Source organism: Chenopodium quinoa, unplaced genomic scaffold, assembly GCF_001683475.1.
Source record: "Chenopodium quinoa cultivar QQ74 unplaced genomic scaffold, ASM168347v1, whole genome shotgun sequence".
Taxonomy (NCBI): Eukaryota; Viridiplantae; Streptophyta; class Magnoliopsida; order Caryophyllales; family Amaranthaceae; genus Chenopodium; species Chenopodium quinoa.
The window spans coordinates 2,723,668-2,746,084 of record NW_018744633.1 but is presented as its reverse complement, the minus strand read 5'-3'; the positions used below and the strand labels follow the sequence as shown (position 1 = coordinate 2,746,084).

At 32.0% G+C, this 22,417-nt stretch overlaps 3 protein-coding genes and 1 non-coding gene across 4 annotated transcripts; all 4 read right to left on the bottom strand.

Annotated features, from left to right (window-relative positions):
- Positions 1 to 77: 77 nt before the first annotated feature.
- LOC110700973 (hydroxyproline O-arabinosyltransferase 3-like) lies at positions 78 to 2,555 on the bottom strand. Its single transcript, XM_021878538.1, has 8 exons — positions 2,015 to 2,555; positions 1,592 to 1,659; positions 1,261 to 1,456; positions 1,062 to 1,159; positions 870 to 939; positions 701 to 772; positions 365 to 478; positions 78 to 206 (listed from the first exon to the last, which is right to left on the bottom strand). The coding sequence occupies exons 1-8, from the start codon at positions 2,429 to 2,431 to the stop codon at positions 144 to 146; spliced, it is 1,098 nt and encodes a 365-aa protein (XP_021734230.1). The 5' UTR covers positions 2,432 to 2,555; the 3' UTR covers positions 78 to 143.
- Positions 2,556 to 2,917: 362 nt separating this feature from the next.
- LOC110700974 (hydroxyproline O-arabinosyltransferase 3-like) lies at positions 2,918 to 6,945 on the bottom strand. Its single transcript, XM_021878539.1, has 8 exons — positions 6,178 to 6,945; positions 5,618 to 6,040; positions 4,547 to 4,614; positions 4,091 to 4,286; positions 3,910 to 4,007; positions 3,671 to 3,812; positions 3,483 to 3,596; positions 2,918 to 3,267 (listed from the first exon to the last, which is right to left on the bottom strand). Exons 2-8 carry the CDS (start codon positions 6,014 to 6,016, stop codon positions 3,214 to 3,216), a joined length of 1,071 nt encoding a protein of 356 aa, XP_021734231.1. The 5' UTR covers positions 6,017 to 6,040; positions 6,178 to 6,945; the 3' UTR covers positions 2,918 to 3,213.
- A 984-nt stretch (positions 6,946 to 7,929) lies between these two features.
- TRNAW-CCA lies at positions 7,930 to 8,001 on the bottom strand. Its single transcript has one exon. It is a non-coding gene; the product is annotated as a tRNA-Trp (tRNA).
- A 38-nt stretch (positions 8,002 to 8,039) lies between these two features.
- On the bottom strand, positions 8,040 to 10,528 carry LOC110700972 (ABC transporter G family member 23-like). Its single transcript, XM_021878537.1, has one exon. The coding sequence runs from the start codon at positions 10,061 to 10,063 to the stop codon at positions 8,111 to 8,113; it is 1,953 nt and encodes a 650-aa protein (XP_021734229.1). The 5' UTR covers positions 10,064 to 10,528; the 3' UTR covers positions 8,040 to 8,110.
- Between the last annotated feature and the right edge of the window lie 11,889 nt (positions 10,529 to 22,417).

The following is a 22,417-nucleotide window of genomic DNA, read 5'->3' as shown; positions in this document are numbered from 1 at the left end:
CTTCTCTGTTCATATATCTTCTGCACCACTGCAACACTTCATATGTAACTTTGCTCCTTAACAAAATCTCAATAGTAGTCCTATGCTTTATATAAGAATTTCCATGAATGTATGCTATCCTCAAAGAATGTGTTATAATGTAATTACAGATTTTCCCAACCAGGTATATTGGCTGTGGCTTCGTTCACCATATTTATTAATCTTACCTGCAGCAAGAGTAGCCATCCACAATACTCAAATGTGATTTCGAGTTACTTAAAGAAGCTCAATGAAGTCATGCAATGTCGATTATGACTAATAATGTAAATTTGCAGCATTATTTAGACTTGACAGACACACTCGTGTAATTAAATTAGAGGCTTACCACAGTCTCAGGAGCTCCAGGAGGAGGCAGTGTAAGATTCTTAGGTGGAGGACCGTCTTGAAACGATCTCTTGTCGAAATGCCAATCAGTGATCTGTCCATAAGTAAGCTCTCCCTGCATAGTTGTGACTATCAGACCAAAGAAATAGCTAGATGCTTTGTTACAACGAAAATTGCACATGAAATTTTCTAGCATGGTTCATTCTGATTATAGTTAAGGATGTACTAGCAGTTGGTTCCTAGAGAATGAAAAGGCGGTATATGCCAATAGTATTGGCTTGTTTTAATCACAACCATAAGTATAATGGATGATGTAGAAACAATGGTTAATATGTACCTTCTTGTTATAATCACAACCATAAGTATAATGGATGATGTAACTATTTCCAATATTCCAGTCTCTTGGAGGCTGAAATAAATACAGAGGAGTTAACATTAATACTATCAAAGTAAATATACACATTGCTAAAATACAAATTATGCAAATATAGCCATAATTTTAGTACCTGCAACATGAGATGTTCATGAAGATTGTGCTTCACCCCATGTAATGCTGAAGCTATGGCATATGCATACCTTCACACAAGCACATTTCGACCTTAATCTCAAGACAAATATAGTCACGTACATCTATAATATTATTTGAACTAATAATGTGACGACTGAATCCAAAAGTAGATTGTAAAATTTGAACTCACATTTCTTGCACCCAATCAAAGGTACTATCCGCCTCTGGATCACTTTTTATTCGCAAAGATATATTCATCCAAGTAGGCGCGATTTCTTTTAGCAATGACTAACAAGTTGTAGAGTGTACCATTATTAGTCTATGAGAACATAAAAAAATAAATGAGGTAACTAGGACAAAATTTCATTGCTTTCTTATTTACTTTGTACCTTTGCTATTATAACTGGTGAGCTTCCAATAGGATCCACATTCGATATGGATCCTACCGGGTAAAACTTTCGAATGATCTTCTCGTTTTCTTCAGGTTTGATGTAGAAAAACGGATACGCTGCCGGGTTTTTTCCTTGTGCCAAATTAGGCAAGGGCTTCACAAATAGATGGTCTGGTTCACCCATCAAAATATATCTACATCAAGATTTTATGCGTAATTTTGTTTGATAATGTCACTTAGCTTGTTACAAAATAAATACTTCTTCATAAGAGGAATTAAGCAAGGAAATCACTTTTTTTTTTTTGAAAATAAGCAAGGAAATCACTTACTCTTCCTCGATTGTTGCCTTTTCCAACCATTGAACAAAAGCCCATGGTCTGTTTAACACAATGTATCCCTATACAAAATGTTATCAAATTTAGAACAAGCCTTTATTAATTTTTGAGAATTTTTGGTCAATAAAGTTTGAACCCAAAATACATATACTAATTCAAAAGAATATACATTTCATATTTTCATCTTTCGTATAACTCAAAACAAGAGCAAGTGTTGTTATTTTGACTTGATGCACCATGAGCACTGTACACCCGGGTCCACCAAGTAAGTGCCAGTACTTTTTTGTATTTGGAAAGACAGAGAGGATGGCTTTATTATTTGATTATAGGAGGAAAATTAGAAGAGATTACTATTTTGAGTCTATTAATCATACTTCATACCTCAAAGATTAATTAATTTATCACAATGGTACTCACCTGATCTACACCCTCAGGAAGAGGATCCACCACAAAGGAAGGGATCTCCTCCATCAAACTATCGGGTTGACCCGAATGCAAAACCCGGGTAAACCCACCCATATCGGACCCGGGCAAATCTTTAACTCTCTTGTACCAATAGTACATTATCCTGCACTGCCATTTGCTATAGAGTGAATCTGTAGCTGTTACTGCTACATGAAACTTCAGCCGGTTTAAGCCCACGCCCTGATCCGGGTCCGTGGGCACGTTGATAACCGGTTCAACACGTCGATCCGGCCCGTAACTACTTAACACTCTTGGTTGACTTCTTATCAACAATAGAGTAGAGAAGTTACACAAGGCTATACAAAACCCAATAGCTAGTCCCACAAACAAAAACATAGCTCCCCTGCTCATTCTAGTTCTCCTATTCATTTTTGTACAAGTATGGTTTATCACATGAAAAAATATTGAAACTTTAGAAAGATTTTACAAGAAAAATGAATGTAAACCAAATTACAATTACAGAATTGTAGAAGAGGAGGTTGGATAAAAAATATGAAGCTTAACAAATGAAATTGTTTGTATTTTACAAGTAGTTCATAAAATAAAGGCAGACAAGATAAGTTGTTGCAAGAAATTATTGATTATATATGATAATTGGTGTTTAGTATATGGATAAATGAACACTAGCCCATTTTTTATTATATGAAATGATCAACCAACCAACCAAAATTCAATTGACTTGTGTAGTTGTGTATAATTAATTCTACTAATAATTGATTCGAAACTACACTGGTCTGACCACCAATGCAAGTCTAAAATGGCGGTGGTAGTATCGACCTGTAATTGAAACCAACCATTGCAAGGATAAGACTTACATGTACCATGATCATACAAGCAGTACCTAATGCTCACTTTGAAACCAAGGAGGGCGGCGTAAATCTTTTTATTATCTTCCATAATTGAATTCAAGCATCTACTTCTGTGTTGAGGTAAAACTGTTAAAAGTATAACATAATTTGTATGTCATTAGGAAGGAGACTCCCCTCTCTACAAAATACACTGTAGTTTTTTTTCTCTGTTTGTCAAAATATGGAGTATTTCGGTACATTTTCTGTATATTCATCCCATCAAAAACTAAACAGACCTATGCTTTGTATAAGAATTTCTTTGTAGATGCTATGTTCATAACATACTGCGTTCGATTACAGGGTTTACCAACCAGGAATATTGGCTGTAGCTTCATTTACCATCTTTACTAGTCTTACCTGCACCCAAATATCAGCATAGACACATCATTACAAAAGCGATTTAAACTGTTGCAATGTTAATGAACAAAAAATGGTTATGTCATGTGGAAGTTTTCACTAATAATGAACATTAGAACAACGCGTCATGTTGTTTAAATAACCATGTGGTGTCTGGTGTGTATAACCTGATATATGATGTATTCAGTAAGTGGCTATCTAAGTCAGAGACATACCACGGTCTCAGGAACGCCAGGAGGAGGCAGGGTAAGATTTTTCGGGGGAGGACTGTTTATATACAATCTCTTGTCAAAGCGCCATTCACCAATTTTTCCATAAGTTAGGATTCCCTGCATATATAAATTTGTAATTCAGAGCAAAGTGACTGAAAATAATGTACTAATGTAGGCATGACTAATAGTACCTTCATGGTATAATCGCAACCATAAGTAAAATGTATGATGTAACTTTTCCCAATATACACGTCCCATGGAGGCTGTACCATGAAATTTTTGTGAAGAATATGCTTCACACTGTGCAATGCAGAAGCTATGGCATACGCGTACCTTCATACAACCACATTAACATTAATATCAAGCAAGCGCGAGTTGAATATAGTGGATCAAGGTGATAAAAAACTGTTACTTGTATCAGCAAACTCACATTTCTTGCACCCAACCAAAAGTGCGGTCTGCTTCAGGATTATACTTTATTTGCAATGATACATTCAACCAAGTAGGTGCGATTTCCTTCAGCAAGGACTATGACAGGAAAAAATTCATACCAAATTAAGGAAACTACTAGTTCAACTTTGACAAAGTGACACAATTCATTGCTGATGTACCTTGGTTATTATGACAGGAGAGTTTCCAATAGGATCCACATTTGATATGGAGCCTTTCGGATAGAACTTCCTGATAAGCTTCTCGTTTTCAGCTGGTCTGATGTAGAAAAATGGGAATGCAGCCGGGAATTTTCCGTGTGCTAGGTTAGGCAAGGGTTTAAGAAATATATGGTCTGGTTCAGCCATCAAGACATATCTACATTAACATTGGTAAAATGTCACTTACCACAAAATAAAGCAGTCAAGGAAGTTTTTACTCCATACTTACTGAATCCCGAATTAGTTGTTTATCTCAAAATCTTATAATTAAGGATATGTGAACAGGCCCTAAGTATTTACACGGGTGTGAAATATTCAATCACGAACCACTACTATTTTCATAAAGGCGACAACTTTTATAGACGGAGCAAGTATCAAAGATTTGGAGAAGTCTTAAGTTTTGATGCAATTACTCACTCTTCCTCAATTGTTGCCTTTTCCAACCATTGCACAAATGCCCAAGGTCTATTCAGCACAACATATCCCTAAATAAAATAAAAATCTCCACTTTAGAACAAGCAAATATAAGAAATTTTTATGTCAGATTACATACATTTAAATATGTTAATAGAATAGTAGAAAGTAGTTCTCAAATCAAACAAGTAACCTATTATTTATACCAATTATCTGCAATGAATATTGTCAATGATGAAAGATGTACATCTGATTTTGAAACCTTGACCAGAACAGGTACCAGAGAAGCAATTATGCACCTAACCATATAATTATTTGACCTTGATTTCATGAAACATGAACTAAAAGCAAAGTAAACTATACTATATTCTGCTAGACTAGATAACCACATCACCATACAATAAATTAACAAAATTGCCAAAAGCCCAACCAATAATAATTTAACAAGTACAAATATAATTAGATTAAAAAAAAAAGATTAGATTAATAACTTGTATGTGCATTATAACTTAGAGTTCTACTTACCCAAGCGAGTTATGTAAGCAAGTGAGCAACTTCCCCTATTTTGTGGTGAGTAGAATTCAAAAGTTCCACTTCCAATGCTTCAATGCATATGCCAACGAAACAACTTTTCAATTTTTTATATCCTATGAATTTGAACATTCTATAAATTTAGATGTCAATCAAACAACTACGTAATCTAGTAAAGAACGGAATTTTTTATTGAACTACCTAGTCTAAGAAAAATTATAATGAGGTTTTGAGGTTGCAAATTTCTTAAATTTTGAAAATCTTTCTTTGAGAGGATCCTCACACTACATGACTACAATCACCCTCTACTAAAAGTTCTTTTTCTTTTTTTTTTTTTTTTTTTTTTTGAATACCAAAAGTTTAGTTTGGTTGGTTGCTGTATATTTTCATGTGCATAAAGTGAAATGACACAAAATACCAATCCAAACAAAAAAATAAACCAAAAGACAAACTTGAAACGAAAGCAAAGCAAACTAGACTAAACTAAACTAAACTAAAGCACAATCATTCAAACAAAAAACTAAAACTAAAACTAAAACTCACCTGGTCAAGGCCATGAGGGAGAGGATCCACAACAAAAGAAGGGATCTCCCCCATCAAATTATCGGGCCGGCCCGAATGCAAAACCCGAGTAAACCCGCCCATATCCGACCCGGGCAAATCCTTAACCCTCTTATACCAATAGTACATTATCCTACATTGCCATTTGCTATAAGGTGTGTCTGTAGCCGTGACTGCTACATGAAACCTCGGTTTCGGGCCTTCGGCTTCTTTCCGTTCTTTAGGCATTTCAACAACCGGGTCAGCCCGGCCCGGATCATTATAACCCACTCTTTTAGGTTGATTTTTTAACCACATTAAAGTGACAAAACAAACCCCAATTGTTAATGCCACCCATAAAAACAGAGTTCCCCTGTTTATTATGCTTTTTCTCCCATTCATTTTCCCTCAATCATTCAACAAATTCTGCACATAAAAATGATTTTAACAAAATGGGTATGAATAAATTTTGAAAAAAATTGAAACCCCAGATGAAATTCTCAATTTTTATTGAAATTGATTAAAACAAATGTTAGTAAAAATGGTGAGTTAAAAGAGGGTACCTGAAATTCTGGAATTGATGATGCAGAGGAGTAATTGAAAAGGGTGGGAAATTGGAGGAGAGAGAAAACAGAGGAGAGAAAATAAAAGGGGTGGAGTAAGAGTTAAAATCACATGGAAAGTGAGAAGTGGGACAATATTGATGGAAGAAGAATGTGAGAGGGAAGGAGAAAATTCTCCCCGTCTCAAACGTTACTCAACTTGACAACTGGGGTTTTTGTTTTACGGACTGACTCGCTATTCATTAAGGTTGCAGAAATAAACAGTTGACTTTCTTTTGTCACGCATATGCTAGGAATTAGACTTGGGCACGGTCTGCTTCCCGCAGGCTTTTTTTATAGAGAGAGAGAGAGTAAGAGGGGCGGTACGCTCCGTCAATCCGCTGTTCATTGATAGACGAAGCTCTCTTTATCATCTCGTGCCAGATGCAACAAAGGATGAGTCCTTTTCTCTTCTCGCGAACCACGAGAGCGCCTAGTGCCCAGAAGAGCAAAGCTCATTTTCCTTTTAGGGTAAAGCGGCGCGTCAAAAATAACTGGCCCGTCAAAAGGCCGGGTCCTTTAAGCTTAAGTGTCATGTCAGCGTGTTTTGTACTTAAACAAATTGTGTTCGATCCCCCGCAATAACAATCGGGAGGGGACTGGAAGCTAACCACCCAGAACTGATTCCCGAATCCGGATTACTCATGGAACACCAAAAAAAAAAAAAAAAAAAAAAAATTGTGTTTGTAGCGGAGTGACAAAACTTTTGCTAAGTAGGACTTGTGTTGATTTTATTATATAGGACCTCATGTTTCATGTTTCATGTGTCAAGTTGTGCAACTCGTGTTGTGACAATATTTTTTAAATAGTTTAAAAAATATATTAATAAATAAACAAGCGAGCGAGCTAATACATGGATTAACGTTTTAAGCTTATGACATATTTTAAAAATAATTGACCCTACAGTGTATTTCTAGTACCATGACGGAATTGTTTTGAGTCAAGCTTTTTTCGTGTCATGCCTTATCGACCCATGCTTATTTCTAATTAGATTAGTCTTAGACTCAATACACCTATAGGGTTTTGTTGCAAATAGAAAATTAATGTTTGTGTCAGTAAACCACCCTGTAATTTCAAAAAATGTTCTTCACATCTCAATAATTCCATACTCCATAGTACAAGCCATTATAAACATTCAACTATATATACACGTCAAGAAGTTTTTTTCATGTATCACAGTCACAATTGTTTAAAATCTTATCATAAAATTTAAACTTTTGTGAGTTCATTTATCATTATGTAAGAGTAATAGATGGTCACATTTTTATAATAAACACATGAGATTATAACACTACAATCGTTCTCCTTTTTAGACTTCCCAACCTCAAACGTAGTTCTGATTTTTTTTTTTTTTTTTTTTTTGAAACAACGTAGTTCTGAACTTCTGATAAACTTTGTTCATTCCAAAAACAAAAATTAACCCAAAAAATTACAAACTTTGCGTTTTTAATTCATCATACCTTCTTTTAGTAAAACTCAAATGTAAGTAACATTTTGTAATAAGTAATTGGAAGTTCTAATAAAATTGATTATGATATAACGTGAAAATTATGAATACTTTTTTAGAATTTTAGGGTGTGCTGTCTTTGTTTCTGTAGAAAAATCTTTGTTTAAAAATTCAATGTAAATAAAATCATAGATTATAAGAAACAAAAAATAAAGTGAATTGTAATTAGCCAAAAAAATATATCCGTGATATTGGATCGGGGGTTTTGAACCCGACGTGAATCGAACACGCAACCTTCTGATCTGGAGTCAGACGCGCTACCATTGCGCCACGGATCCATTTGTTAATCATTTTTATGACAATTTATATTAGAACATTAAACCAACAAAAGTATGCAATTATTCAAATACATTACATAAAATCAATGAGTTTGTACATGAAATTGAACTACAAGATTGTTGTTGCAGCTCTTCGTGCTAATATAATCCAACAAATAACGCGATACACGATGAAAAACCCGATCATAATCCCAACATTTTCCCATCTAATATCTCTATCAAGACCTCTATTCCTCAAAACATCACCTCCATTCATCAAACAATTACTAGTAGTATGGTTTTTATTGTTTGCCCAAGAAAAACAATCATTTCTCATACCCCAATATTCGTTAACAATCAATGAGTCCAAAGGGTACCTATATAATGAAACATAGTACATAAAAATCCAATACTTTGGTATGATCTCTTTTGGTATGAAGTAGCCAGAGAACAAGAAGAATGCTCCAAGAACGGTGCAAATGAGCGAGTTTCCGGCTATAAAGTCCGGGGATATTGAGCTTAGGAACATGACTAATGAGCTAGCCATGGAGATTATTAGCCATACCGCGAAAACAAAGAAGGAGAATGCTTGGATTGAAGGGTTTAACCCTACAATCCAATACACAGGAACAGAGAAAAGAAGGGCTATTACAAGTAAAAATGGGAGGAATATTAGGGTATTGGCTATCATATAAGAAGACATTCTATATGCTTTTCTTGAGGATTCTTTCATGATTACCTTTCTTTCTTGGAGGTATATAGGTAATGCTTCAACTGTCGACGAAAGGAGGAAGCTTAGACTGAATGCAAATAGGCCTAATCTTTCTCCAACACCGGTTTCGTTTTTTCCTAGCTTCACATACACACTTCCTAGACCTAATCCTCCTACAAGAGCTTGCATTGTTCTTGCAAGAAATAGTTGCTTTGTTCTATAAATCACTTTCCAAAATCTAGAACAAAGGATCATTATTTCAAGACCCCAATTGTAGAAATACCCTTTAATTCCTTCATCAGTTGTTGATGAGCTTGATTCGTGGAAGTCGAATTTCTCATCCTTGTTCCAAATTGTTGTGTTAGGAGAGGTATTAGGTTGCTCGATTTGTGAAATTGTCGATTTTTTATCTTCGAGTTTGGAAATTATCTCCATAGCAAACTCTAAGGCATTTAATTGTAAGGGAATTTGGTAACCAAGATGGGAGATCCTTCCCTCAAGCGATTCGAGGCTTCCACTGTGAGCCACCCACCCATGGGATAAGATCAAGAAGTGAGAAATACGCTTAAACATTCGATAACTCGGTTGGTGTATCGAGAAGATAACACTCTTTTGTGTCGATTTCGACATCAATGAAGAAAGCAATTCAATGACTTGAAGTGCTGAGGAGCTATCTAACCCTGAAGTTGGCTCATCTAGGAGCAAGATTGGAGGGTCATGGATCAATTCGACACCAATCGATACACGTTTTCGCTCTCCCCCGGAAATTCCCCTGTTTTCTTCATCACCCACAAAGCTATTTGCAACTTGGAGTAACCCAAGTTCTTGCAACAAACTCTCAACTCTGTTTTTCCTCTCCTCTGAGGTTAACTGCCTTAACCGAAATTTGGCGCGAAACATTAAAGTTTCTTTAACAGTTAACAAAGGGAGTAAATCATCTTCTTGGGCCACAAACCCACATAAAGCTCTTAATTGGGCTGGGCTTTTTATTGGGTACCCATTTAAAGAGATTGAATTTGGGTCAAACTCTTTCTCTTTTACTCTCCCTGAAATGACCCTTAAAAGGGTGGACTTTCCTGTCCCACTTGGGCCCACAATAGCTAGCATTTGGCAACTTTGGGCTGTGAAAGAAACTGATTTTAGGATCTCAATGTTGGGCTTGGGCTTATGAAATGGGCCCCCATTTTGTTTGAGGGTGTAGGAAAGGTTTTTGACACTTAACTTGTAAACCGTTGTGGATGGTGGTGGTGAGTGGTGGCGCGAGGAGGAGGAAGAGGAGGAGCAACCGGATAATTCTTCGTTCGAGTCTGAGGTCGAAAAAAGAATTATCGCGTCATCTTCCGTGGCGGGTAGTTTAAAGCATTTTGCCATGGTTTTGTTTGGGGGTTATATGCTTAGGTTTGGAACTAATATATGGCAAAGTATTTTATAGTAAGGGAGTTTATGTATTTTTGGAGGTTGGAGGTTGGAAGTTGTAACTACCAAAGTTTGCTTGATGGTGTGGAATTTCTTGTGTTTGGTTATCTAAGAAATATTATGTACTCAAGTTGACTCTAAACTAAAGACTTGGGTTGGGTATGAATGGAAATAATGGAATAATGGTTTTTTAGTTTATTTTGGTTAACCAGCATAAACTTAGGTTAAATTAGGTTTGAAAGTAATTTGTAGTTCCCTATTTTGGAGATTACTTTTCCCCTGAGTTTCTCATGGTAACGGTAACGTATGGACATTTGATTACTTTCCTTGATTTTATGATATCTTTTTAATAAATCACCACATTAATTAATTTGTTTTTGTTTTTTAACTATCAATTTTATTTTTATTTTTATTTAAAAAAAAATCCACACCTTCTTTTTGTTTCAAAAAAATTTGAAATTGTCACTCTCCAAAAAAAAATTAAAATGATCATTTTCCTCGTTTCTTTATTTCTTGAGATGGTCACTTAGGCTTTTTTCCTTGTTTTCTAATGGTCACTTTCCTTATTTTGTTTTCTTCCTCTTTTGCTCTTTCTTTTCTGTTTTTTTTTTTAAAAAAAAATCACTTTCCTGGTTAGTTTATTCTTTACATTTTTTAAAAAAATGTTCACTTCTTAATTTTATTAATTTTTTCTTTTTTTTACAATGATTACTTTCATTAATTTGTTTATTTTTTGAATTAATTTAAATGATCACTCAATTTGTTTATTTTTTCCTTATATTGGATCACTTTCATTAATTCATTTATTATTTTTCTTTGAAATGATCTCTTTCCTCAACTCATTTAAATTTTACCTCTTTTAAAATAACATTTTCGTTACTTCTTTTGCTCATTTTTGTTATGACATATAAAATCACTTTCTAAATTAGGTTGTTTACCAAACCAGACCAAAGACCAGCATTTTCAATTTCAATAATAGGTAATCGCCCTGTTCGGACCGGTTAAGCTGTGAAATTTCCTCATTTAGAACATTATTACATGTTAGCTAATAATGATTGAAAAACTTTTACTGAATGTTTTGTTTCTTGCATTAGTTTATGTAAAATTGCCATAAATTATCACCTTAATAGATATTTTTTAAAAAACAGGAGTAAAACTTTAAACAACTAGTAAAAAATAATTCATTTTTGACCAAAATGAAATGGGGATAGAATTTCAATCCAAATAACCATATGAATACATCAAGCTGAAACAGAATTTACACATAGGTAAATACCAATAATGCAATTAGTTTACATAAATTCCTAAATTGTCACTATCTTTTAGTCCCAAAGTAAATCATCAATTAGCTCAAACAGAACTTATAAAGTAGATTTGTAGGCTTATGTTAGTTTCAAACAACATTTAAACTCATTTAAGACTTTCAAATAACTTTTCAATCTCTAAGAAGCTAAAAGTTTTCATCAACATACATATACAAAATCCTATATGTTGTCAACCAGACAACCACACCATTAGTTGTTGGGGTGGCAAATACATACACATACAAGGAGTAAATTAAGTAATGAATTTTACGTCGATGTTCATATAGGGAATAAGGGGTTACTCTAATGGAAAAATGAGGCAAGTGGATTTATACTAACGAATAATGGATAAACGATTACTCTTATAAACAAATGTGGTCCGTCCATAATCAATACTTACTTCTTATTCAAGTAAAATTTTAGAACCATATATACTTCATATAAATTAAACATACAATTTATGGAATATATTTTCCATAATTCACTTGCCCAAATTTTTGTTTTAAGTTGAAAATAGCAACTAACACCTTACCAGAATTGTTTTTTGTTTGTTTGTTTTTTTTTTTTTTTTTTTTTTTTTTTTCAAAAAAAAATATTTTTTTAAAAAAATATATTCCCTCCTTTACACGATTGCTAAAATTAAATGTAGTCGTCAAGAAGGAAATCTCAAATTGGAAAGCAATGGTTTATCCAAATAATTCAACTGAAATAAATTATAACAAATAAATAAAAATTTATAGGGAGCAAAAAACTCAGAGTTGTCATAGACATATCTCCAACCTAGTGGCATGTGATAGCTTAAAAAGATACAGTTGAATAAGACACTTCACATATAAAGTCAAGGGTACTTCTGACATTATTATGCGTTGATTCAAGACTAGGACGATTTGTTGATCAATGTTCAATGTCTGTGTACAATTTTATTACCATTAATATTTTAATTAAGTTTAATCTACCATGGTCAAACCCATTTATAGAAGCTAAATCATTTGTTGAACAAGTTTTAGTAACTTTTTTGTTTGTTTTCAAGAGATATATTGGTGATCTTTGCTTTTGTTTCAGTTTTGGATTAGGTTTTCATGGGTTGGGATTTGGGTTTGTTTTCATCTCCGAATTGATACATCATATAATCGTCTTTTTTCATAAAGTAGTTCTATCATGAGTTAATTACTTGGAATTAAAATTAAAAGTTAGGGCATGTTCTTTTCAGCTTAATTTCACTTCAGTTCAACTCCTAATTTCGGGTCTATTCTGATTGACTGAACTTGACTTATTAGAGTTGAACTGAACTGAATTGAATATTTTATTAGAGAAGAAATTAAGAATTGAACTGAACTAAACTAAACTGAACTTATTGGAACTGAACTGAACTAAAAATAATCTGAAGAGAACAAATCCTTCCTTCTCTCATAAACAATTCATTCCAGTTCAGTTTAGTTCAGTTCAACTCAGTTTAGTAAATCAGTTTAGACCCTTATTATGAGACTATGAAGAGATTTCATATATAATACGTTTGGTTTCATCATTAATAATATTGACATACTATATTAGAGTCATTGTAATAATTAATTTAATTCAAAAAATAGATGATTCAAGTTTTCCTTTAATAATACATAGTACTCCGTAATATGTATACAGAGTACGAGATAAATATAAATAAATTGTAAGAATTTGTTGAAAATTAAGGGTGAGGATCGAAAGTTTATTGGACACGAAGTATATTTTATACAATCTTATTTTAATGATAACAGAAATGTGGTTTTCATCAATTGACTCTTATTTTGACGTGTAGGTATAATTTGATGAGCATCAACTAATTAAACTAACGTTATTTCACTGCAAATTTGTATTATTATCGTTGAGGTAGAAAAAAAAAATGAAAATTTTTAGAGTTTAGCACCCTTTCACATCTTGATTCTAAAATCAATTCCAAAATAATTACGATCGTAGTGCCAAGAATATGAGATACATATCAAAAAGATAAGATTCTACGTAAACATAGAGGGGTGTGAATAAACCTTGATAAGTTCAATTAGAATAAAGTACTAATTAAAATAATTAGATTAAGATCTCCAAGGTTATGTTCTTGACAGTAATCAAGATTATACTACTAAGTTTGCTTACAAATTCCCGACTTTTATGCATCGTTAGAATCGAAGTCAATTTTATAAATAAAATGATCTTTTGTTGACCTTTAATATGTGAACTAAGGGGAGTACTACAATACTCGTACTTATCATTATGTACGACATACGTATGTTGCGGCATGTCCATGGTATAATGAAGTTGCAAGTCTTGTAACAACATAGAGCTAGGGTTAGATAAATGGCTACATCAAATATGATTGAGAGAAGGGGCCACACTAATTATTATTATTAATAATTAATATGATTAATGATATTTTGACATTACTAGAGTGTATGGTATAATAGAGCTTATGTTGTCAAAAAGGGAATAAAAGGAAATATTTCCTAGAATAAGTTAAACATCAGATAGTCCATTTCATCTTAATCATAGTTATTTTCGATAATCTTTTTTTAAAAAAAGTGATAAGTTTCCGACTGCGTTTCTATCTACAAATCTATTGAAGTCTCAAAGAGTATTAATTAGTTTTAGTTCTGATGCCATTAGGATAAAAAATAAAAAGGATTAAGAAAAATCAAGCTCGAAAAATCATGTAGGATCTCTTAATGTAATTATGTAAACATGTGAAGGAAATACCCGTTTAATTAATTACTACCTCCGTTACGGGTTATGTGCAACGACTTGACATAAAGCAGAGAAGGAAAATGTCTAATCATTGCACATAACATGTAACGGAAGTAGTATAACACTATACAAGATCTTACAACTGTCATTGCACTTGCTCTCAGCTGACGAATGATATATACCATGAATTTTCTTTAATGGAAATATCAGTTCAATTAAATATAACACTACACGGGATCTTACAACTGTCATTTCACTCGCTCTTAGCTGACGAATGATATATACCATGACTTTTTCTTTAATGGAAATATTAGTTCAATTAATTATAACACTATACAAAATCTTACAACTGTCATTTCACTCGTTCTCAGCTGACGAATGATATATACCCTGACTTTTTCTTTAATGGAAATATCAGTTCAATTAATTATAACACTATACAAAATCTTACAACTGTCATTTCACTCGCTCTTAATTGACGAATGATATATACCATGACTTTTTCTTTAATGGAAATATCAGTTCAATCAATTATAGCACTATACAAAATCTTACAACTGTCATTTCACTCGCTCTCAGCTGACGAATGATATATACCATGACTTTTTTTTTTAACAGAAATATCAGTTCAATCAATTATAACACTACACATGATCTTACAAGTGTCATTTCACTAGCTCTCAGCTGATGAATGATATATACCATGACTTTTTCTTTAGTAAAAGTATCAGTTCAATTAATTATACCACCATATACAAGATCTTACAACTGTCAGTTCACTCGCTCTCACAAATGCATGCAACCATTGCGTGTTAATTCTCCTCTTTCAAAAGTGTCATCCAATAGCTTATGATCTTATAAGTTACGCTAACAAAATTGTTCTTGACACATGTTAAAATTGGATGTCTTTTAATTGATTAATTGTCATATAATAACGCGTAATCCTGTAATTGAAGTTTTACTCCCTTATCAATGTCGCAATTAAGTCTTAATACTGAAACTATGGGATTGCATGCCTTTTTCTCTAGAGTTATTTTGTAAGCCTAAAATCTGAAATGATTCATAATAGACATAGGAAGAAATCAAAAGAATATTCCTTGTTGCTTGTTTCTAAACCATTTAAAACCTTCACATGTACTTGTATGATCAACCTTCTAGAAAAAAATATCTCACATTAACAATTCAATCGCGCTACATAAATATTTACAACAACTAACAGTAAAAAAAAACCTAGTTCAACAACTACACACGTGACAAAATAGCAAACTAACCCCATCAATCCTTCACTACGCGTCGATAATTAACACTGCTTAGAGTAAATCTAGTTCAGTATTAAGTAAAAATCAGGTAAATAGAAAGAGATTGTGACCAAAAAAGGTAATACTCCTATAGAGAAAGTACCAAACATGATACTATATCCAAATCAATATGTAAAACTGTAATCCAACGGATTTTATAAGCGCGTAAAAAGCATCCACATTGATTTTCCACCTCTTATTTAAACCAACTCTTTCATACAAACTACTCACACTTTACTAGTGTTATAAAAAATAAAACACTTTCTCTCTCTTCATTTTCTCTCTCCACCACAAAAACCGTCGCGAAAATGTCTCGACATCGCCGTCAAGCGTCAAGAGTTATTCCGCCGGAAATCATGGCATTCGATTCTCCACCGTCTGATCCTTGCTTTCTGATTGATCAGATCACAGTCGTTGATGGTAATAATCAGAAGAATCCTAACCGTCAATCAACTGCTACTGCTGTTCCTGCTACTACTGATCATCAGCAAAATGTGGGACCACAGAATGTTGGTGGTGCTCCGCCGTCAGATGGCAAGACTCCTGCTAAATCAACGACTTAAAATTTAGGATTAAAATTGGCCCAATATTAATAATAATAATAATAATAATTTCTCTTTTTTTTTCTTTTTTTTTTGTGGGTTCAATTTTAGTGGTTTGATTGTAATGCTCAATCTTATGATGAAATAGAAAGTTGGATTTTATCCTTTGAAAATAATTTTGATTTTGTTGCTTCCTTCTAATTTTATTATCATGTTCATTTATTTTTCATTGTTGTTAATTTTTAATACAGTAAAAAAAATAAAAATTAATATGATTAATTGAAATTTTGTTGAAGTGGGATGATGTAATTAATTACAATTGTTCATCCACTTTTTTAAAAAGAAAATTAATTTATTGGCCAAAATTTTATGATAAGAGCTACATTAACTTCACATTTTGTGATTGACCACTATTTTATCAAAAACTCAATTTCAAGGTCGATCAGCCACTTAGTAACATGAATTTTGTTTGCATAAAAAAACATGAATTTTGTAAAACTAACATTTATGAATTGAAGAATTTTTTTGAGGCACTTGAACAATAATGATAATAGAGTAAATATTTTTATGTGAAGTCATCTTTTTAGATTCATTTGGTGAATTTTTCTATACTCTGAAATTTATGAATTGAAGTATTTTTGAAGGAAATTGATTAATAGTGACCCCTTGACCAATATTCCTTCTGTTTATTTTCATGTTTACACTTTAATTTTCACGGTCTCTATACACATTTTCACAATCTTTAATTTTCACATTCAATATAATTTGAGTAATAATTCCAAAAAAATTGATATTTTATAAAAATATTCATTTTAAGATGAATTTTTTATCAACATCATCTCACATGAATATAATTTTGTTCATTATAATACGGGTTTTTTATTTTTTTATTTTTACTACTCGTGTAGTCAAAGTTTTTAAACAGTAATCACCATAGTCAAAATGTAATAATAGAAAAGATATTGATAGAGTAATGCAGTATTAATAATCAAATATACACATTTAAACTTGCATAATTGCAAGTAAATAAGTTATAAGAAATGAGGACAACACTTCATAGCATTAAATACATACATATATCAATTATTTTAGAATTTGACTGAAAAAGTCAAAGTAGAAAGAATTAATGGACTCATAATAGGTATTTAAGGTGCATAATTAAAGCATCAATAAAAGTTTAATTATAATCAACAGTGAAAAGTTTGTAACATATAGTTATGAATTATATATGACTCTTATGAAGTCTAGCATGTAGCAAACAAAATCATCATGTTAATGTGATTTGCTTGTACTTGATTTTATCTTATTACCACTTTTTAAAAACATCAAATTTTGCGCCTTGGATTCGTTACAAGATTAAAGAGATTCAAGACAAGCTAAGTTTGACTACACATTTTATGTCTAAATTTTGTGTTAAAACTTGATTAGACACTATATCAACTTGATTAATAAAATGAAGGCAAAATTTCAAAAGTAAACAAGGCTTTCTATACATTCAAGTATTAAGTAAACCTAATTATTCTATACATCTCACAATGTATTTAATAGATTCTAGAGATTATTTTGTGCAATTCTGTTTGGAAAATAATCGACATAAAAACTACCTTTAATCCCAATGAATCTGTCTAGATACGCTGCTTGTTTTCCACAAATTATATTAACGTCTCCTTTTAAAATGGTGTCATATCTCATGTTTAAATTATTTTAATATTCAATATAGTACAATCATCGTAACTAAGCAAGTGTAACTGTGTTGACGTACAAGACATAATCCACGGCCATAGTTGCTGTGTAACAATGGATAAAATGACATTTGGATGGTTTAGAGACGTCCTACATAACATAAGTAACTACCATATGGATGAAGTGCATTATTCTTGTCCAAAATGTCCTATTCTATTGAGATTTTAGACCCTAACACCATAAATGAGTTTATTGTCCTTTATAAAAAACTTGTAATTGCAGATGATTTTCAATGGGTCCTAGTTTACAAGTCTTTATCTTTATACTTTAGGATATTTTTCTTTCATTTATAAATCAATTATATGATGTTTGTTCGTATTATACGACTATATTATAGTATGGTCTTATATATGGACATGCTTCTTTAATAGGGGACCATGACATATGTTGTGGGCAATTTTATCATGTGATATATTATTATGATAGATATATTTCATGGCTGAGACACAAGATTCGGATTCCGATCCGTACTCCTTGAAGTTGTGTGAACATTATTTCTTCAATGTCTAAATGATGAGAAGACGATACACGTCTAATACAAAGTATCTTGAGATGAAAAGGTCTAGATTATATAACAGAAAGGGAATTGATTAGTTTTTTATATTTATTTATTATTATTTTTTTAAAACATGATTAGTATTATAAATCAAATTTTCATTTTATTTTAGACACGTTTGAACTATAAAATCATCGAAGTATTGGACATGTGACATCACAAAATTTGCTCATGATATGGAAGTCTTTATTCTTATCGGTGAAGACTGAAGGCGGTATAGTGTTTCATTTAACTAAGCACATGATTAGTATTAGGCATTAGATATTAGTGGCACAAGAATTTAATTAATGTTATTTATTAGGTTTGTGGATAGAGTTTCCTAAGTGCTTTTACTTGCTGTATTAAGAGTAAGGGGCGGTTACATAAATACACATATGATGAAATATATATATATATGGTGAGTTAAGTTAATTACCTTGATTGATCTACTTTGAATCAATTTAGAATCGAAAGATGGGCAAAATAAAAAGGATTTCTTTCCATCATAGGGCGTGGACGCGCGGATAGAATAATTATGTACATTATATATATGAAGAACATTTTTCCAAATAAAATAAAGCCATGTTAATGAAAAAATGCATTGTTCAAAATTATAGGTTGCTTATTCACAGACCAACTCTATTGTAAATGAAGCAAAATCTTTTAAAATAGTGCTAAAAATATCTCATTAAAATGAACCTCTTCTAATGTTTATCTACTTGTTTTTGCTAAAAGTGCTAACACACAAAAAAGACAACATGTGACTATATGTCTATTTGACTATATAAGTAGCTGAATGGAAGCATAAACTTGAGACGTATAAACACATTACATTCTAAAAATTGTGGCTTCAAAACTTGGACATGAATGCTTTATGTTTCTATGAGTTAGTTTTTGCCTCACTTTTATCTTTATTCCTCAATTTTATTGCTTTAGATATACAGTAATTCATTGACCAACTAAAGTAACTAACCAATTAAACACAGTTGCTCACTTGCTCAACCACTCCATTGGAATTACTGGTTTCAAAGCATTGACCACCGTCTTTCACTGTTAAGGTAAAAATACTTGTGCTATTTGTGCATGAAGAATCATAAAGAGTACTCCTCCCGAAAGATGTAAACATGGATATGGCCGTGTCGGGCCATGGCTTATGTGAGCCCAAGTGCTTTGGTGTTAACTAGACCAAACCCACTAGTTATATGTCGTGTCGAACACAACTCAAACCTATGTGATATCATGTGAAATTTACGTGTATTCAAATTTTACTAATTTTGCGTGCATTGTTGGGCCGGGTCGAGTCGTGTTGAGCTTTCTTGTGCTTCTCTCAAATAAAGATGGCCCATGATTTCGTCAACAAAAAAAAAGATGGTCCATGGTACGACACAAACAGTAACACGTCGTTCTATGTTTTATCGTGCAAAGTTATACTGTGCCTTGAGCCAACCTGATCTAGTGCCATTTTTATTCATTTGTACATTAAAACACATTTCATCTTTATTTTCACTTTCATGAAAAACTCTCAATACTAAATTAAGTAAAGATAAGGTGTGAAGACCATGCTAACTAAAATAGTATTATAAAGGAACAATTATTTAATGTCAAAATTTATACCATCAAATCATGCTTTGTTACGGAGTATAAGATATCTTGAAAAAAGTAAAGCCATGGTTTTTGTAGTAAAAATCAGAGTAGCATTCAACAATACTATTAATCTTTAAAATTTGATGCAGTAACTTTACAACCCCATTTCCTTTTATTTTTTTTTTTTTATTTTGTTTTATTTTTTTTTATTAATTTCATATCATTTCCCTGATTGCTGTTATACTTCAAAATTCAACAAATATCAAATGTTGAATTTTAAGACCTTGCTTGAGTTTTCTTAGCGAAAAGTTAATAAGAATTAAACATAATCTAACTTTGCCACACACTATAAGTGTTTCCCTAAGAGTTTTATTACTAGTATTTCCTTAAGTTTATTGTAAATAAAAAAGTACAAGTACAAAATAGATAAAATCAAGCCTCACTAACAGTAACAATTTAGCCCAAAATGCTGGCCCAGGAAATATAAAGCTTACTTCTCCCGTAGCCCAATGCATGGCCCAACTTCAGCAACATAGCCCATCAGCAGTTCAGCATTATAGCCACAAGTCCCACAACACATTGGCTAATTGGTATACACTAGACCCTAGTGTAGGTACCACATCCTACACCTCCCCTCTAAACGATGTGTTTAACAATCTCCCTCATATACCCACTTTCTGCAATTGTACAGTAAAAATCAAACCACCATTTATCTTTTTTCACTTTCTCTCTCCTCACCCATTTTCTGCATTTTCTCTCTCTACACCCATTTTCAGCATTTTCTAATCCAAAATTTTCAACAAACTTTGCGACAAATTATCCAAAAAAGTTGTTCAACTACTACATACTTCAACAAATCAAGGTCGAAATTCAAAGGAGTAAGTGATTTTGTTCATATTTAATTTGAAAAAGAGTATAAACCCTAATTTTTATAATTTATTGTTGCAATTATGTTACAGGAACATTTACTATTTTTAGTTTTAAAACTAGTAATTTGAACAAGTACATTTTGAATTTTGAGTATGAAGTATTTCATTTTTTTATTGCAGTATGAAGGAAATAGCTTCGGAGAAGAACATCAAAAAAAATCTGGAGAAAAGTAAGTATTAATTAAATTAGTTCGTAGTGGTTTTTTTTAAAAAAAAAAAATTTATAAATGTTCATTTTCATTTTGATAAATGTTCATTTATATATTAGTATACAATCATTCACATGTTAATAAATGATTAATACAAATATTTATTTATATATTACTACATAATCATTGTAAAAATCTCCTATTGTAGATCAAGAACTTTTAAAAGATATTAAAACTTATGGTATAGATGTTAACATTTCTACAATTCCGAGGTAATATATGAACATATACTGAATTATAAATGTTCATTTGTATATTTTGAATCTATTTGAGTTTATATTTGACTTTATATGCCAAAATAAAAAATGTTCATTTTTATGATACGTTATGCACATTTATGAAATGCAAAAATATTCATTCATGTGAGTTGAGAAACTGACTTATGCATACTATGAAATCTTTTGATCATATATGAAATTCATAATGTTCATTTACATATATAGTAATGTAAATCAATGTAAGTATTATACTATAATCTTAGCAATTTTTATTGAAGAACTAATAAATTATATCCGTACATTCTTCAGTTTTGTTGTAGAGCGAAGGAAACCGTTTCAAAGAAGAGAAACAAAGATTATAGTTCGCAGTTATTTTTATCATTATTATTATTTCTTTTTTTTTTATTTTTATAAATGTTCATTTTCATTTTGTTAAATGTTCATTTATATGTTAGTATAACGTCATTCACATTTTAATAGATGATAAATGTTAATTTACGTATTGATAAATGTTCATTTTCGTTCTTATTCATGATCAACAAGTAAATGCATTAATTTTAAAATGAATATGTGCATATACTTAAAAGTTCATTTTTATACTACTAATTAAAGCACCCAATTATATCATGAATTAGTTATTTTAACAAATTTAATAAGGAATTTCAATAAGAGTGTGTGCTATGTTGTAATTTTCATGGAAATGATTCTTACAATTACAATAAGGAGTGAGTGCTACCTTCAAAAAATTTCAATAACAAGTACAAAATTATAAATTTTATACATTTTTCATCTATAATAATGTTCCTTAATTAAATGTTCAATTATAAATAATTGTATGTTCATTTACAACTATTAATAAAATATGTTCAGTTTTGAAATATTATATGTGCAAAATGACGTCACTTGGAGAGGGGGGGGTGTAGGTAGCAGAAGCTACACCGGGGTGTAGTGTAAAATTTTCATTGGCACCCAGGTGCAAGCCATGCAACTAGAGCTGTCAAAAGTTGACCCGACCCGAAATACCAACTCGAACCCGATTATTAACCGACCCATATAAACCCGAAAAAATAATGATCCAAAACCGACTTGACCTGACCTGAAACCAACCCTATACCCGAGTTCACCCGAGTATGTGAGACCCAAACCCGAACATAAACTGACCTGGAGATAACCCGACCTGAATGTAACCCGAAAATTATTGACCTAAACCGAACCCGACTTGAACCGAAATTGACCCA

What these genes read in the sequence shown, in the direction of transcription:
- LOC110700972 (XM_021878537.1), bottom strand. Translation starts at nt 10,063, where the DNA reads ATGGCAAAATGCTTTAAACTACCCGCCACGGAAGATGACGCGATAATT.
- LOC110700974 (XM_021878539.1), bottom strand. Translation starts at nt 6,016, where the DNA reads ATGAATGGGAGAAAAAGCATAATAAACAGGGGAACTCTGTTTTTATGG. An exon ending in AAGGCAACAATTGAGGAAGA is followed by an intron (nt 4,287 to 4,546) that starts GTGAGTAATTGC and finishes ATGTTAATGTAG; the next exon opens with ATATGTCTTGATGGCTGAAC. An exon ending in CTCCTGTCATAATAACCAAG is followed by an intron (nt 4,008 to 4,090) that starts GTACATCAGCAA and finishes TTCCTGTCATAG; the next exon opens with TCCTTGCTGAAGGAAATCGC.
- LOC110700973 (XM_021878538.1), bottom strand. Translation starts at nt 2,431, where the DNA reads ATGAATAGGAGAACTAGAATGAGCAGGGGAGCTATGTTTTTGTTTGTG. An exon ending in AAGGCAACAATCGAGGAAGA is followed by an intron (nt 1,457 to 1,591) that starts GTAAGTGATTTC and finishes ATCTTGATGTAG; the next exon opens with ATATATTTTGATGGGTGAAC. An exon ending in TTTGATTGGGTGCAAGAAAT is followed by an intron (nt 940 to 1,061) that starts GTGAGTTCAAAT and finishes GCTTGTGTGAAG; the next exon opens with GTATGCATATGCCATAGCTT.